This window comes from Mus caroli, chromosome 9 (assembly GCF_900094665.2).
Source record: "Mus caroli chromosome 9, CAROLI_EIJ_v1.1, whole genome shotgun sequence".
NCBI classification, from domain to species: domain Eukaryota; kingdom Metazoa; phylum Chordata; class Mammalia; order Rodentia; family Muridae; genus Mus; species Mus caroli.
In genome coordinates, this window is record NC_034578.1 from 83112152 (window position 1) to 83130069 (window position 17918).

The 17918-nt window shown below is 45.6% G+C and overlaps 3 protein-coding genes across 4 annotated transcripts in view; 1 reads left to right on the top strand and 2 right to left on the bottom strand.

The window, feature by feature from the left end:
• The window catches only part of Pgm3 (phosphoglucomutase 3), a 17759-nt gene extending 12586 nt beyond the window's left edge, over window positions 1-5173 (bottom strand). The window contains exons 1-4 of the mRNA XM_029481965.1: window positions 5060-5173; window positions 3521-3726; window positions 2520-2704; window positions 799-866 (exon numbers count right to left, since the gene is read on the bottom strand). Of these exons, the coding sequence (XP_029337825.1) occupies window positions 799-866; window positions 2520-2704; window positions 3521-3724 (457 nt within the window). The 5' untranslated portion in view covers window positions 3725-3726; window positions 5060-5173. The remainder of the gene's footprint in view (window positions 1-798; window positions 867-2519; window positions 2705-3520; window positions 3727-5059) is intronic.
• A 132-nt stretch (window positions 5174-5305) lies between these two features.
• Window positions 5306-8395, top strand: Rwdd2a (RWD domain containing 2A). Of its 2 annotated transcripts, none has more exons than XM_021172681.2 (3): window positions 5306-5386; window positions 6164-6390; window positions 7470-8395. In XM_021172681.2, exons 2-3 carry the CDS (start codon window positions 6190-6192, stop codon window positions 8145-8147), a joined length of 879 nt encoding a protein of 292 aa, XP_021028340.1. In that variant the 5' UTR covers window positions 5306-5386; window positions 6164-6189; the 3' UTR covers window positions 8148-8395. The 2 variants fall into 2 exon arrangements, with proteins under 2 accessions (XP_021028340.1, XP_021028339.1); XM_021172680.2 differs by having other exon boundaries at window positions 5332-5418.
• A 7322-nt stretch (window positions 8396-15717) lies between these two features.
• Window positions 15718-17918, bottom strand: part of Me1 (malic enzyme 1) — a 128331-nt gene continuing 126130 nt past the window's right edge. Inside the window, exon 12 of the mRNA XM_029481966.1 lies at window positions 15718-16225. Coding sequence (XP_029337826.1) covers window positions 16055-16225 — 171 coding nt within the window. The 3' untranslated portion in view covers window positions 15718-16054. The remainder of the gene's footprint in view (window positions 16226-17918) is intronic.

Below are 17918 nucleotides of genomic sequence, written 5' to 3' on the forward strand. Positions count from 1 at the left end.
CGGCTGCTGCTTCTTTTAAAATTTATTCATGGTCAGGCTGATGAATCTCTGAACAATCCCAGACCCAAACAATATCATAAGGACATGTCCTGTACCTGCCTGATCAACCTAGAGACCCAAAAGTTATTTTTCATAGCTCTAACCTTAACCAAATCCTGAAATCCTTTGAATTCAAGAAGTTTCATGGTTTCATCTTTACTCAATTCTTACACAGAGGTTACTGCATATGCCAGAATCATCTCCCTGGTCTCTTTTCCTTTCAATTGCTGTCTCTATACAATAGCCAGTAGAGGCTTGTGACGGTTTGTATATGCTTGGCTCAAGAACTGGCACCATTAGGAGGTATGGCCTTATTGGAGTAAGTGTGTCACTGTGGGTATGGGCTTAAGACTCTTATCCTAACTGCCTAGAAGCCAGTCTTCTAGCAGCCTTCAGATGAAGATGTAGAACTCTCAGCTCCACCCATACCATGCCTGGATGCTGCCATGCACCCACCTTGATGATAATGGACTGAACCTCTGAACCTGTAAGCCAGCCCTAATTAAATATTGTCCTTAGAAGAGTTGCCTTGGTCACGGTGTCTGTATGGTATTGTGGGAAAATCTAGCAGGCAAAAGGTGTCACAAGCAAAAAGATTTAATATGCTCTGCCTCATGGGTAAACTGTAATATTTTTGAAAGTTAGTTACCTAGGAATTCATTTCTTAATTTTTATTGATTTGTTACTTCCAAACTTTAAGTATGTGTTACTTTTGAAATTTAAAAACAATTTCTCAGTGATTAACCTGGAAGTACCTACCATGGAATTGACCTCCTAAAACAGTCACGCCATCTATCACAGACTGTGAAAGTTTCTCACTGCTGGGCCTGCGAAAGGAAAGAAAGCAAGCCGAGTTAGCAAATAGGAAAGCAAATGGAGAAAATGTGTGCTGAGAATTTCAAAATAATAACACTTTCATGGTACCTGAAAGCTAGCAACTCTGGCAAAAAAACAAAAAACAAAAACAAACCCACAGGGTAAATTACAACATTCGCATGGGTGCCTTTGCATAGATGGGTGATTTCTTAGAAAATTCTGGCTTTCAAATTTACAGACTACAGAGAGCCAGTCAGGTACGATGATGCAGACCTCTAATTGAAGCTGACGCACGAGGATCACTAGGTTCATGACCTACTTTCAATACAGAGTTCAAGGCCAGCTTGGGTAATTTGTGAGAATGTATCAGAATTAAAAAGGGGGCCAGGAGTATAGCTGAGTAAAAGTGTGTTTTCCTAGNATACANGAGGCCCTGAATTTAATACCCAGTGCTGGAAAGAAAAACAAGAAGGGGGNGGGGGGTATAAAATAGGGCTTGAGGAGATGGCTCTTACAGAGGATCTGAGTTCAATCCCCAGCACCCACATGGGCAGGTCACAACTGCCTGTAACGCAAGCTCAAAGAAATCTGATGAAACACCTGACCTTCTCTAGCAAATCCACATCCACACAGACACACAGGTAAATAAGCAATAATAAGAATATTTTAAAAGATATAAAGGATATAACTTGCACCTAGTTTGACTATAGCAGCATGCATCTTAGATACTAATAATAATCAACACCGAATGCACACCGTGTAGGCATATGGGGGTCTTAAAACTCCTGAGTGCATAGAACCTGGTTTTCATTCTATAAAGTCAGAACCAATTACTCATCTACCCGACAAGCAAGCAAATCATTGTATAACTACTGGTAAAATAACTCAAGGACATAAATCACTTAGCATTTCTGCTGCCTACGGACCTAAGGAGAGAGTGGTGTCTGCAAAACCTTCTAGTAACAAGACACTGGGTAAAAACAAAGTCCCAGCTACCGGGAGAAGAATAAGAACATATCCTTTGAAGAAGACGTAGACGAAGCCAGAGCTTGCATAAAAGAGAAAACTATTACGAAGCCAGAGCTTGCATAAAAGAGAAAACTATTGTTTCAGGGTATACATTTAATCCAATGTCACAAAAAAAAAAAGTAAGCTTTCGTAAAGGCAGAAGGTGCTGAACGTGACGAACACATGGACTATAAAATATTATTTCCAGTGAATTCCAGAATGGAGAAATACAGAAAAATCTCAACCCGCAACAAATTACAAACAAAATCTTCAAGTGTGATTTGTTAAAAACAATTATGTGCTCTGGCTCTGCAGAGGGGAAATGAACCTACACGTGTCACACTCACTGCATGTTTCCAACATGCAAGGACATGGCTACGTAGCACAGATGATTTCATGGAACTCTCACAGAAATGCTGACTTGGCACCATCACGCTTGAGGAGAGAGAAGCTTCCAGAGACTACAAACCCCCCAATCAAATTATGTGAGCGTTAAAACTGTGGGGACCCCAAACCCAAACTTAGCCTCTGTGTGCCACTTAAAAAGGAAAGCGGAGAGTGGGGCGTGGCCTGGGCCTCTCTTAACCCTGCCTTCCCACTGATAGGATGGCGCCTTCAGGGATGTTTGTGCTTGCGCAGACATCTCTCACCCTCACCTGGTGTCTCTAGCAATGACTATGAAGGCGGTCTGTGTCAGATCCACAGCTTCTTTCTCCACGATGGCAGCGAGCACTTGCCCCANGTCCTGCTCCTCCGCACTGGCCAGACGGGTGGCATGCTCCTCCCAGGAAGGGGCCAACATTTCCCCCAAAGGATCAACCAATTTCACACCATTGTCTTCCTTAAAAGAGAAACAAACCTTAAGGGAGCACACAATGGAGTGACAAGAGAAGAACCTTTGCTGTCGTTCACCCAGCTGATGGCTGAGAACTGCCCTGGGTACCAGCTGGCACCAAGTCTCCATGCCCTGCCCCTTCAGTTCCTTGTGACGCTAACATTACTGATAAAGTGTCTCCATCCAAACTTGGAAGGACACTCTGTTTTTTCTCTAATCTGGACACTCTCCAAGAAAATGGCCTCATCCCATTCCCTCCACACCCAGCTCAGTCTGGAGCTGGACGGCAGCAGCAAGAGTTGTTTCNAACCCAAAGGTGCGTACAAATAAGGAGGCAGACTCCCAGCATTGAAATATGGACTTTGAGCCAGTNATGGTGGCACACACCTTTGATCCCAGCGCTTGGGAGGTGGAGGCAGGAGGATCTTTGTGAATTTGAGGCCAGCCTGGGTCTGCAGAGCAAGTTCTAGGAAAGCCATGGCTACATAGAGAAACCTAGTCTCGAAAAGAGAGAGAAACAGACAGAAGGGGTGAGGGAGAGGGGAGGGAGGGAGGGAGGGAGGGAGGGAGGGAAGAAAGAAGTGAAGGAGGGAGGGAGGAAAAGAGGGAGGGAAAGAATGTGTGCGCCCGCCTTTAATCCCAGCACTTGGGAGGCAGATTTCTAAGTTCAAGGCCAGCCTGGTCTACAGAGTGAGTTCCAGGACAGCAAGGGCTATACAGAGAAACCCTGTCTTGAAAAAAAAAAAAAATGTGTGTGGACTTCGGTTCAAGGTTCTCAGACACTATAGCTTAGTCTTGTAAATAAAGACAGCACCTTGTTACCTCAGGGTTGTGTGAGGCCGTAACCATGACTCCAATGGTAGATCTTGTTTGTTTTGACCTCAGGACAGCTAGCAATCCCATTCGAAACATGATATGATCAAGATGCTGGGCATTTGTCCGAAATCCAGCAGTCCCATACTGAAGAATGAGCCCCCGGGGCTTGGCATGGAGTGCCGAGCGCTTACACACAGCCTCCAGATCCATGCCTACAAGAGTAAGAAATATAAAGAAGGGAAAGCTTGGTAACAAACTGCCAACTCAATGTAGCACATCTGCTTCACTGGGACCCTCTCCAGAGAACCACGTTTGCGAAGGCAGGGAAGAGAAAAGGAGACCCTGGAGTTAGAATTACCCAGAAGCCCCTGCCTAAACCATACCCTCCAGGACAGACTCGGGAGAGACACCAGCCTGTCCACTCCTCTTCCACTCTGTCTCCAGGATGAACTGTCCTAAAGTAATGCCATCACACCATCGTTTTATTTTACAGAAGGGTCAACTCCGGTGTGGACCTCGGTTAATCATATAAAGTCTGGTGTGCGACCAGTGAAAGGCAGAGCCTGAAGGTCAGAAACCTCGAATCCGTGTGGCTCTTTTGCTGTTCCTCCCAGGCTAGAAAGAAACAGTCCCAAAGGAAAAGCAAAGGACAGTCATTTCCTCTGGTCTGAGACCCAACCCCACATCCACACCCCCGCCCCCACCCCTGATCAGCTAGGCCATCTCACAGAAGCCTCACCAATCTCCATAAAGACAGGCATGGCAGCCTTCTAAAGTCACATAAAAAACAACCAACATCTACCATGCTGCTTCCGACCTGTCATTTAAAAACAAGTGAGTGTGGGATACCTCCAATTCGTTCAACTCGGAGTTTTCCACTTCGGCCAGCAGTGTATTTGCAGAGCCACAAACTGTACTTCCTGGGTCAGTTCTATCCTAGTTTGCCCAGAGAAGGGGTGCTGTCCCTCCGCTAACAGCCACACCTCCTCGCTTTATTGTCCTTCCTTGCTTCTATACACAACACTACCAGAAATGTGGGGAAATATTTGCTTTTCTCCAGTTAGTAAAATAGATCATTCCCAAGCTACTTTAGTTATCAAACTTTTGTCCACAAGGAAGAATATATTTTTGTAAAAAAAAAAAAAAAAAAAACTGACCAGTTGGTAATGTATCCCGATTATTCATAGGGGCGTCAACCATTCCTACGAAATCCAGAACTCTCTCAAAGGAAAATCACAGTCATAGAACAACGGCATGCTTCCACCCTTTAATGCATTTGGAGTTCTCGAACTAATTTCGATTAGGTATGGCAATGTTTATTAAAAGCCCCAACACTGTTTGCTTCTTTCATTCAAACTGCCATCCTTGGGGATGCATCCTGCTCCGAGCTACTGATTGACTCGCGGCTCCACGCACTACAGCGCGAGGACCTCAGGCACCTGGGCCGCCGTAGCGGTGGACAGGTAGGTCTGGCAGTCATGCCCCAGCCTCAGCTGCCGATGAACCCCCACCCACAGCGGCCCGGCATTCTCCACGCCCACTCACCTAGATCTGGAGCAAGAACGTTCTCTCCACAAGCGGGACGCGGCCGCGCAGTGCGCACCAAACCAACTCACTCAGACCTCGCAGACGTGGCCCAGCTTTGCTTCCGGCCCGACGCCCCGCCCACACCAATCGCGGCCGGGAAGGGCCACTGAACCCGCCCCTGCACCACCAAGCCCCGCCCCGACCAATCGCGGCCGGTTGGTGTCTGTGGCCCCGCCCTATGCGCCAAGCCCCGCCCCCGGCCGTCCGCGCGCTGCTCGCGCCCGCGGAACTGCGGCTGCGGTTCGGAGCGGGTTCGGGGCTGCTTGGCTTGAGTGATCTGAAAGGGTGAGGCCGACAGCGGCTAAGGCGGGCCGAAGGTTAGCTCCCGGGGTGGACAGCTGCGCCTTTCAGCCTGGGCCTCAGGGTCCCGGGGTCCCTAAAGAACGGGAGCGTTGACGTCCCTCCGACCACCGAGATCACCTCCCAGCCCAGCCCCTGCCAGGCGAGGACAGCGTCATCCCCGCGGGTCTTCACCCGCTTAGCCCTAGGCGTCATTTTATTAAGTGGAAATGGCTGAGACCCCTCCTCCCAGCCCCTGGCTCTGCGGTGGCGTCCCTATGCACCTGCGCGAGATGCTGCACCCCACTGCGGTCCGGGGAGGCTGTCCTCCGAGGGGGGCTGCGGATGGGGGCTGGCGGCGGGGATGACCTAGAGCCCTCCCCTCCGCACTGCAGGCATCCTTCCTAGTTGCGCAGGCTTGAGATCCAAGTGGGATTCCCGGGCCGGTCCCTGGTTTTCCCGGGATTGAAGCTGACCGGGAATACAGGTGTTTGCAACCACCGGCCACGAAATCTGTCACCCGAGCACCTGTTGAAAGCGCAGACTCCAGAATGGCCGGCAAGGATGGGGAGGAGAGAAAAGGATTCTGGGGTTTGACGGAGCATTTTAAAGGATGTTGTGCGTACTAGATTTGGGGGGTTTAGGAGAGAAATCTAAAGTGTCTGGATGTGTGCCCGTAGCTCTCTACAAACAGCAGGACTGCCTCTTAGAAAAGGGACCTTGGGAAATTTTCCTGGACACCAGTCGTCATTTACAACCCCATTATTTCTGGGCCTTTTCCAGGTTTCCAAGCCGGCTGATTTGGAGACATGTCAGGGTCAATAAAAGAAAGCCTTCAGCTTCAGCTGCTGGAGATGGAAATGCTGTTNTCTATGTTTCCTAATCAAGGAGAAGTAAAACTCGAAGATGTAAACGCCCTAACAAACATAAAGAGGTATCTGGAAGGCACCAGGGAGGCGCTCCCACCCAACATCGAATTTGTCATCACGCTCCAAATTGAGGAGCCCAAGGTGGGTGCTTTCATTGGTCCTAAGTGTTTCTGGGTGCCTATCTTGTTTTGCTTTTAATGTGTATGCGTGTTTCCCCCTCATGTATGTCTGTTCATCATGTGCATGCAGTGCCCCCTGGAGGCCAGAACTGCATGTGGGAACCTAGAATTGGACCCTGGTCCTCTGGAAGAGCAGCCAGTGCTCTTAATGGCATAGCCCCATTATCCAGGTAATCCACTTGTTAACTGGAAAACCCAAAAAGCATGAGCTTCCTGTCCAGGTAACAAATAGACAATTTCAAATCCCAGTATGTGTTTGGAAGGAAAATGTACCAAACATGAGATGGTCCATAAATTCTCTTAACCTCACATAAAGGATGCATGCCTTTTTAATGTGAAAAGATCTTACAGTCTTATATTGTTATTCTGTCTCCTCATCCAACTTCTTAACAACCCAACTGTTAGAATGTGCCTTCTATATGATTTTCTACATATACCTAAATCTTGCCTGTAACAGACAGACTTTAATGACGTTAATGAGTGTTTAGGATTTCATCGGTTTTCAATGGCACTGAATGTGCATAGTAACTACACATACAAAACCTACATGTTAAATATAAACTTACCTCCATGCTCTGGANCCTTCAGTCCTAGGAACATTAGCAGAGCATAGGTACCATGTGGACTGGACATTTAGAAGAATGTTTTAGCTCTCCCCTACGAAGCCTTCAGTTGTCCTTCACTCAGACCATTTTATCTCCTTGATTACACACTTCAGTGGAACCTTGAACTTCCCCCACAGTAGATCCTGCCTCTCAAATTGAAATGAAATTCTTGCTATGTGTGAGCATGGTCTCCCTCAGGAAGCTCCGGTCTGAGGCAGAAATCATGTCTGACTTCATCACTTCCTGTTCCANCACAGGACACCCGGCACATGTTGCTGGTCNGNGGTGGTTAGGAAAGCTGACTGCATAAGTTGGTCAGTGGCAGGCAGGCCCTTGAGAGTCTCCATGACTGTTCCTATCGTAATCGTGCAGTTGCCATGATAAACTAGCTCGTGTGATTTCTCGGTATTTAAATCTATGTGGTTTTTATTTTAAGGTGACCATTGATTTGCAAGTAACCATGCCTCACAACTACCCATACGTGGCTCTGCAGCTGTTTGGACGGTCACCTGAGCTTGACAGACAACAGCAGCTGCTGCTTAACCAAGCTCTCAGTGCTTATCTCGGGACTTTCGACCCAGGTGAGCTGTGTGTCTGTGCAGCCATCCAGTGGCTGCAGGACAACAGTGCATCCTACTTCCTCACCAGAAAGCTGTCGGATGAGCCATCCGTACAGGTGAAGCCAGTCAAGAACACATTCCTCCGCATGTGGATCTATAGCCACCACATATATCAGCAAGACCTGAGGAAAAAGATTTTGGAAGTGGGAAAAAGGTTAGATGTGACTGGATTTTGCATGACAGGAAAGCCTGGTATAATCTGTGTGGAGGGCTTCAAGAATCACTGTGAGGAATTCTGGCACACAATCAGATACCCCAATTGGAAACACATTTCCTGCAAGCATGCAGAAAGTGTGGAGACAGAGGGGGACGGTGAAGACCTGCGCCTCTTCCATTCGTTTGAAGAATTACTCCTTGAGGCCCATGGTGACTATGGATTGCGGAATGATTATCACATGAACCTGGGCCAATTCCTGGAGTTTCTCAGAAAACACAAAAGTGAGCATGTTTTTCAGATATTATTTGGTATTGAAAGCAAAAGCTCAGAGTCCTAGAACCCTATTAAGATGNCTATGCTTGTAACCGCATTAAGTATTTATGTTACTAAGACCAAAATAAAAAGGCTAATGACAATATAGAATTCTGGGTGACAAACCTAGCTCTAGAATTTCCTGGCTGCTGATGCTAATAGGCCTTTTAGCTTTGTGCCAGTATAACTGTGATGCTGTTTCCAGGTTGCTGTGTAAAGTCACACTTGATTACCATTTCATTATAAATCAATAAAATGATATATTTAACCAGAGCGACTTGTNTCGAGTCCAAAACCAGGCTGGAGAGGTGGCTCAGAAGCTAAGAGTACCACTGGCTGCTCTTGCAGAGGACCCACACAGCAGCTCGCTGCCATCTGTAACTCTACTTCCAGTGGAATCCATGCCCTCTTCTGGATTCTTCAGGTACCACGTTCATATGCGCTGCACAGACATGTGCAGGGAAAACACCCATACCCACACACAAGAAATAAGTGAATAAAGCAAGTCCCGCCCGAGCCCCACATTAATGTCTCATACCAGACTGCAGATACAAATTCATAAATTTAAGACATCTGTTTCATGACGCTGNCACATACGTGGCATACCCCCTCATCACTGGAAATGAATTCTAAACAACAGATAAACTCAGCATAGAGAGCGCCTGCTTACTACATTTCTTACTTTAAAAGCCCAATTTGAAGTGTTTTANTAAAACTAGATTCTAACAGCAGCAGCAGATCACAGTAAAGTCTCAGGAGTCGCCCACACTCCTGCACATACAGATTAACTCATCTGTCTTTAGAAGAAGGCATGAAGCGGGGAAGAGCTCTGCTCTTCTTACTCTATCATTTGGTGAGAAGCACCTCTGGTAGCAGAAGCAATATTCTTAGTTTAGTCATGTCCATGAAAAAACGCATGGCTTTGCTGCACCCCCACAGGTCTTGGTATTTCCCAACTGCTTCCCATGGGTCGGTACACACTGAAACTTAGCAAGAGCTGACGCTCACTGAGGAGGGCACACCAAAACCTGGGGGGGNGGGGGGGGGGAGTCAAACGATAGCTCAGTGATCAAGAACACCGGCTGCCCTTCCAGAAGACCTAGGTTCAGTCCCTAGTCCCCATAGAATGGCTCACAACTATCTGTAACATCAATTTAACTCCAGGCTATCAGATGCCCTCTTTGGCCTCTGAGGACACCTAGCACACACGTGGTACACAGACATACATCCAGAGTAAACACTCATTGTCTTAGTTAGGGTTTTACTGCTGTGAACAGACATCATGACCAAGGCAAGTCTTAATAAAACAACATTTAATTGGGCTGGCTTACAGATTCAGAGGTTCAGTCCATTATCATCAAGGTGGGAGCACGGCAGTATCCAGGCAGGTATGGCGCAGGTAGAGCTGAGAGTTCTACATCTTCATCCAAAGGCTGCTAGTGGAAGACTGACTTCCAGGCAACTAGGGTGAGGATCTTATGCCCACCCCCACAGTGACACACCTACTTCAACCAGGTCACACCTATTCCATCAAGGCCACACCTCCAAATGATGCCACTCCCTGGTCCAAGGATATACAAACCATCACACTCATATACCTAAGAAATTGTGAAGATCCTTAGCAAAGGAGCTTTTGCCAATTTTTTGTTGTTAAGAAACCAGCCTAAGAATCTCAGGACATCGCCGATGTGCCAACTGCACCTTCCTTCTCTCTGGTCTCAACCATCGCACCCCTTCCCTGAGGAGACTTGTATTCCCCTGCTAGGTCTCAGAGGGATGAATCAGTCCCTTCCAGATGCCAAACTATGCGGGCAGGACTTGGTGACACACAGAGAAATACCCTGGTACCCATGAAACATCACTGGCTACCAATGTTGTGTGCATTGAGAAACTCCTGATGAGCCAGTACAAGCCAGTACTGTCACACAGGCTGTCTAGGGTGGAAACAGGCAGCCTTGGTTAGGNAGAGGACTCAATGGCCTCATCAGACCCCTGTGGGGCCCATGNGGCTGTGGAGCTGACCCCACTGTGTAGCTCAGCATGAGTCTTCTAGGGCACAAATGAGTCTGTGAAAGCTCTGGCCAGTCTGGAAAGACATTTGCTCCTCAGCTCGTGTTTCAATCCCTTTTTATGCAGATGGAACTCAAGCTGGGGCCTCCACACCTCCCCTCACAAGGGGAAGAAAGAAGACTTTACACCATCCAATACTCTCCATGTTTGCCTAGACTGAAAACAATATAGCAGACNAATCACCTCTGTGTCTATCTCCTTAAACTAACAACATTAAACCAGCATTCACAATTGTTAGCCCCTATTGAATTCCATTAACCCTTTGTCCTTTGAAATGAAACTATGTGCTATATACAGTTAATCCTTAGAGGATTTTCCTAGATTGTTAGTAGAAATGGCTTCTGAAATAGAAACAGCTTAAGGACTAAACTTATGGACGGAAACTGGAGCAGTACATCACTGAATGAGCAGAGTACATTCAAGTCTTAAATCTACGAGCTCATGGCTGCCTCTGGAGTTCTTTCAAAGAATTCNGCTTTAACATACCCAGCACTAGCACTGAACAAAACTTTTAAGTGTATTTCCATAGACAGTTGTTAAAGAGGTTCAGATTTTTAAAACATCTCCTTGCATGTGTATACGCCTACCTTCATGCATGCATACATACGTATGACTTCAAAGCTCAGCACTGTATCCCCAGCATACTACTGCTGCTTGGGTTTGCCCATCCCGACAAGAACACACACCACCCTCCCCAGTGCATACGTGGCTTTGGGTAAGGGCTCCCTTCTCCTGCATGGTTCAGAGGAAGTAAATGGGAAAAGCCAGCCCCAGGTAGAACTACTCCAGAGTTCCTGCTACCAGGAGCATGGATGACCTTACAGTCCCCCGACTGCCCAGCTCCTCAGTACCTCCTCTAGGCTTCTGACCAATCCCTTGGCTTATGAAGGTGTGTGGACCTGCCTGGCCTGAGGGGAAGGAGCTGAGGTGGAAGACAGAGTTGGATGATCACAGGTCTTGTCACTCTCGACAGTACTAGAGACTGCTTTCTCTCTTTAATTCTCTGTGCTTTGTCAGACACATTGGGTAGGATTAGCTTTCACTGTCTACAGTGGAACCCTACCACCATTAACAGCCAAACCTCGAGGTAAGGTGGCTANTAATTCTCCTCAATGTAAGAACAGTTTAGATGTATAGAGTTCAGAGTGGTGTTAAAGAAGTAGCTGTAAGTTGGCAGATGTATCAATAGGTGATCAGATCATGATGGTGCTAAACTTCGTCAGACGACTAATATATCTATTAGTTCTTATTGATTGAGCTGTTAATGAAGAAGTGGCTAATGAGGATGTGCTCTTTTGATTGATTGGGGGTTTTTGTTTTGTTTTGTTTTGAGACAGGGTTTCTCTGTGTAGCTCTGGCTATCCTGAAGGTGACTCTGTAAACCAGGCTGGACTTGAATTCAGAGATCTGCCTGCCTCTCTGCCTCTGAGTGCTGCAATTAGCAGATTTGGATCATTTTAAGATAGGATCTCATTGTGTGGCACAGGCCAGCCTTGAATTCAGGTGTGCTGTGGTTACCAGGACACAGTGCCTTTGAAGAACATATCCTGGCCTCAAACCTTTTGTCTGCCTCCTGACAGAATGAACTACCTCTTCGGGCACGTGCTCCTGCAATCACAGTGTTTTCTCTCCCCACAGTCCTGCAGTGAGGAGAGCAGTCCAGGGGCCCTGGGCTGACTCCCCTGAAACTGTGAGCCAAGGAAGTATTTCTCTTTACACTTATTTGCTTCACATTTTTATCACGGTGATTAAAGTAGACTAACAAGAGAGACTTTCCTATCTCTGTGAGACACTTCTCTTGGCNCCTGTCGGAACACTGCTACTGTCCCTGTCAAGTTGTTCTCTGATCATGTTCTAAGCTGGGCTGTGCTCAGCGGATAAGCACTCCCAAAGCAGTCATCTTTCTCAGTGAGCAGCCATGCTGCCTGGTTGTTAATTTTCAGACATCAATTCATGTCACCAGGCCCTGCAAAAATTCCTACACACCAAACTAGTCTCTTCACACTGGGCCAGCTTGAACCAGTCTCCCATTAACTCCTGCAGAATGCTGACATTAAGCCATTTAGGGCTTTGGTTTGGGGATTCTGTATTTGTCTGCCTGTCTGTCTGTCTGTCTTGCAGTACTGGTTGGGGATTGCACCCAGGGCCTTGGGCATGCTAGACTATCAGTGAGTTACAACCCCAGCTCCCATCTGGGTAATTTCCAATGAAGTTATTGATCTACTAATTGATGTTAAGCCTCCAGTGAATCTTTGTTCCACATATTTCATTTTTGAAATCTAGAATGTATATTTCCTTTAAAACAGTAGTTTTATTACTTTGTATATTTGTTCATATTCCCCCTCCTCCTCCAACTCCTTCTAGATCTACCACCTGCCCACCCTGCTTGCTTCCTCCCTCCCCCCTCAAGCCCAACTCTGTTGCCCAAACACTCTTTGGTGTAGAGCCTGCTCTGGAAAATGGCCGACCTAGCAGGGCACAGTTAAAGAAAACTGTCTCCTCCTCTCCCGGCAGCCATCATACGTCAACAGCTCCTCCTCTGAGGGTGGACTCCAGAGTCGCCCTCAAGCATTCTGGACCACTGAATTCTTTATACTCTATGTTTATGATAAACCTACATTTTGTCTTGCAAGGCAGATTTGCCACTCTGGAAAGCACTTTGTCGCTGCTCAGTAAAGCATCATACCTTCATGTGAACTCTTTTTTTTTTTTTTTTCCTCAAAGAGAAAGAAATGTTTTCTCNAAAACCTGAGTACGCCATGTCATTTCTTATGGAGTTGGGCAGGGAGGCTGTAAAACTTCAGTAGGATTTACAGTGGGTCAGGGCTGAGTTACAGCTTAAGCTGGTCCAGGCTCTGCTTATAAAAGCAGAATTCATCTCGCGTGTTACTGGAGTGGCCTTCCATTTTCTACATATGCTAGAATGCATTTACTCACTTCCTTGTGAAGTTCAAACAAAAACTGGGTTTGTGGTACAGTCCATGCTACATGTTCATCTTATCTACTTCCTCTTGCAGCCCNGGGCCAGAGAAAGGAAGAAAAAAGAAAGAAGGAAATAGAGCCTGCGCCTCCTGTGCTGCAGCCCTGTGGCTGAGTGACAGGCAGCAGAATGTGAGGAGAAGCCCGCCCTCCCNGCGCCCATTATGCTCCATGTTTTCTTGTCCCTTTGGTTACTTTGGGAGCCACAAGATCAAGACAGTAGCAGTAAAAAATGAAATGGAGGGCTAGAGAGAGATGGCTCAGTGGTTCCGAGCGCTTGGCTGCTCTTCCAGAAGACTGGGATTCAATTCAGCACCCACATGGCAGCTCCTAACTGTAGGTAACTTCTGTTCCAGGGGAGCCAACACCTTCATACAGATATGCATGCAGGCAAAACATCAATGTACAAAAAATTAAGATACATTTAAAAATTGTTTTAAATTTAAAAAACTGTAATGGCTCTGTCTCCTGAGAGCATTGAGTATAAACTAGCAGTGTGCTTTTACAATGTGACTCTTCCAGTTAGCATCGCCTTTCGCACATGGGATTGTACTGAATGGATGGATGGTGTCTAGGGTGAAATAACTTTCTATTAAGGAACTCCAAGGAAGAGTTACTGTCTCACGCTGGGTGTGATGGCACACATCCACGNTGGGTGGATGAAGCAGCAGGCAATAGGTGCATGAGAAAAAGGCTAGCCTGGGGCTGATCTGAACTGACTAAAATATCAGTGGAGAGGAGTACTGCCTTTGAAAGATTTTGGTATCAACTTGACCAAACACTTCAATAATTTTTGTATTAATTATATTTTGAAATAACATTTTAGATATATTGGTTCAATTTATTATCAACATGAATTCTCCTTTTTTAATGAAGCTCCTAGAAAACTTAAGAATGCACTTGGGATGCTGCTGGCTAGTCTACAGTAGACTAGCAAAAGGAGAGAAGATGAAGACAAGCAAGCAGGGACTTGGACCCTGTTGCCTATGCTTATGAGCTCTGTGGGCTTGGCAAGTGACTTATAGTATTGACCTCATGAGGCAACCACTAGGATACCATGAATGAAAGAATGGACTGCAATGCATGATGAATAGCGAGTGACTGTCTAAAGCCTGCTGGGACATCTTTCCCTAAGAATAAGAAGAGGTCACTCATAGTAGCCGACCCATATGCTTACATATATATTAAATGAAGTCCACACTGGAATAAGCAATTATTAGAATATTTTAAAACTTTATAATACCTTGGTAGTGTAGACATGGCTCACAAGGTAAACACACTTGCTACTCTTCCATAGGATTCGCATTCAGTTCCCAGCACCCACATTGGGGGGTTTACAACCACCTGTACTTCTAGCTCCAGGGCATCTGACACCCTCTTCCGACCTCTGTGGGCACCAGAGAAAACCAGGGCAAAAAAAGCACATGCAGACACACACACACAAAATTTAAAAACAAAACAAAACAAATTATTTAAAAATATTAATAGCTTTTCATATGATCCCCTAAAACTCAGCACTATCATTGTCAAGTGCAGCGATGATATTTTAAGAAAAAAATGACATTTACGGTATTATTCATATTCTCTAGGCTTTAATAAATCTTTTGCATAGGTAAATACATTTATTTGCAACTACCTGACAACATGGAAACGTACAAGAAAAGATAGAAATTCTGAATCTTTCCCAAATAACTACACTGAAGAAACCGTTAGTCAAAAGTTGTCATTGGAAAGTGTGTACCCTTTTAGCTCACACCTGAAAGCATCCATATCTTCCCCTTCAAGGAGCTCACTGTACAGAGCTGCCCACCGCAAACCCACACAGGCTTTAAAGCAACTTCAAAGTCAGGGGCGTCTCTAGATACACAGAATGTTCTCGAACCTGAGCTTAGGAGTTAAGGCTGTTTCTAGTCATGCCATTATCAACGTGTCCAGTAAATTAATACCACCTGGGAAAGGCTTGCTTTTTTCTCACAGAATGGTTTGGGTAATTAACATATTTTAATATCTGATAGAAAGGTAGGCATTAGAGATGTATTTACTCATGTCATGAGCTCTCAGTCCTCCGAACTAAGCACAGGGACATTAGAGCAGGTGATCTTCATGGAGCCCGAGCTTGTCTGGGAACCACTGTCTGGCATCTGACACCCTTGTCTCAGAGGTGGGTTCCCAGGGCCCCGTCTCAAGGACCCTCCTGCAGCCCTTCTCAGCAGGGCCGGGGGCTGCTCAGAGATGAGAAAGGGTGTTTCTATGGAGTGTTTGGGAGCGAGAGCTCTACTCTATGGGATGTAACAACGACAGAAGACACCGATGAGCTAAGGCTACGCAAGGTGCTGTAAACAGCAGTGAGCTTTCTCAGAGGTGTCAAGTCAGGTGTACAAAAAGAACAAAGCTAACGGAGGCCTGGAATAAAAGTCCTGAGAAGATTTTTCTCTAGGCAACAAAGTAGTGCTTCTGTTTAGTAAACGTTCAGCTATACCGAAGTTTGTGTTTATCTTTACTGTTTAAGAGATTTTAGCAAAATAGTCAAGAAAGAACTGTAGGCATTTAATGTAATCAAGTTATGCTATATTAATTTATTACTACTGTGGGTCTTCCATTAGCTTCCTACATATCAGTGAGGACTTTCTCAGCAGCAGGTACAGTAGCTTTTAAACAGAATTCGTAAAGAGAATAATCACAAGAGAAAACATAAATATCCACAGTAAGTAAAACAAAACCGTCTAGTGTGAAATTTATCCTAATAGACTCCCATGAGTTTGTTATTAAACTAAAATCACCTTATTCTAAGCACACTATGAATCATCATAAAAGATTCTGACCCTTAAAAATCATGAAAACTTCAAGATTTTACTAATAAAGTTAAAAATCCTAGCTGTTGTGTTACTGGTTGACTTTGGTCTGTATTTTCTGGACTTCTGCAGGCCACGGATAACAATCAGGTAGGATCTGGTCATAATTAGTGCTGTACATCTGGGAGGAGACAAATTCTTCTTTGTTTTGGGGTTCAGGATAAACAGTGGCCATCTTTTCTTTGTATGCATCTTGCACAATCTAAAAATAAGGAAGGCAAGTCATTATTGTCATAATGAGAAGGTGATATTGAACACAAATCAAATTTTTATCCAATTCAAAAGTTAATTTATAATTTTTACCAGAAAAAAAGCCACACACATGAGCAAAGAAAATGAAAATGCAGCTATGAATCAGATGTAGCAAGAGGAAGGGACACTAGTGACCGGGAAGGCTCNGGAGTAAAGATTTCAGTGTGAACATTGTCACTTTTCTCAGAGACGANAGTCTTCAAAGTCTTGACAGGCCTGAGCTGATCAACTTGGACTGCTAGCTCNCTTCCATCTTCCGGACTCAGTAACGAAGTGTCCTCTGCCCTCACTTTCCTTCCCGTATTCAGATTCCCGCAACTGCAGCCATGCCTTCTGCTCCACCACCAACACAAGCACAGAGCAACCAGCTCTTTCTATCTCTCTAGTCATTCCTGTGTGTCCGTCACCTCCAACTCCATGGAAGAATTAGACATCTGGATGCTCCCAGGTACCTCACACCTGCAACCCCTTAGAGCAGCATCCTTCCTGACACTGGCTCTTCATCCTGAGTCCTCGTTCTCTGTGCAGGCAACAGCACAGTATTCTAAGTGGTACAGACTGCAATCCAGTCCTCTTCCCTCCACTGCCCCTTGCCTTCTTACTTTCTCCTCTATGTGTTAATTTGTTTTCATTTATATTGTCAAAATATGCTTAATATAGTGTGTTCAGTTCATAAGTAATGAAAACTAAAAACTGGCCGGTACAGATTGGGATAAAATATCAGGATGTTTTTTCCAAAGTACTGATTTTGAAGACTGTACCTTCAATCAACAAGACAAACATCAGCATGTGAATCTTAAATGGTGCCATTTCAATAATCTTGCAATAGTTTAAATTACTGATATTTAAAGCAGGAAGTTGAATCTGCAAGAAGACCTGCCTGCCTGCCTTTTAACTGGTGAAACTGTACAGGCGCTACTGACCCCTTGTGGCCAGAGGCTGCAAATGCCAACAGCAGACTCCTGGCCAACACAAATGTCTAAGAGCAGAGAGCCTGACTGACCAACCACAGTTTAACCAAAACTGTTAGGGGTCAAGCTTGTGTTCCCCCACATATAATCATATATGCTGGTGCCCTCACCAGTAGTACTTCAGAAGTTAAAATACGGCTTTTAGGATGGTCCTAATCCACGTCACATCGGAACAGCCAAAACACCAAGGACAAGAGGGCATATACAGAGAAAAAGTCTAAGGACACAGAAAGCAGCCCCAAGCCAAGGACACAGACCCCAGTAGAAGACAGTTACTGACATCTTGAACTTGGTGTACAGCAGCCACAAAATTAAAAAAAAAAAAAAAAAAAAAAAACTGTTTCATTGAAACCACCCAGAAAGAGGTCCTTGGCTACGGCAACTGTGACAGATTAATACTACAAGAGCATTAAAAGGCACAAGCAGGTTCAGCTGTGTTAGAGAAAGCTTCTCTGCCTGCTGTTGCACATCTGTCCCTGTTGCTGTCTGTCCTGTGTTAGGCTTGAACGTCGTTCCCTACCTTCACGGTCAGCTTTAAAGCCCACCCTCTCCCCCCCTGGTAAAGAAGAGGAAAAGCACCCTCCCTAGAATCTGAAATACCATGTGTGCTGGCTAGTTTGGTGTCAACTTGACACAGCTGGAGTTATCACAGAGAAAGGAGCTTCAGTTGAG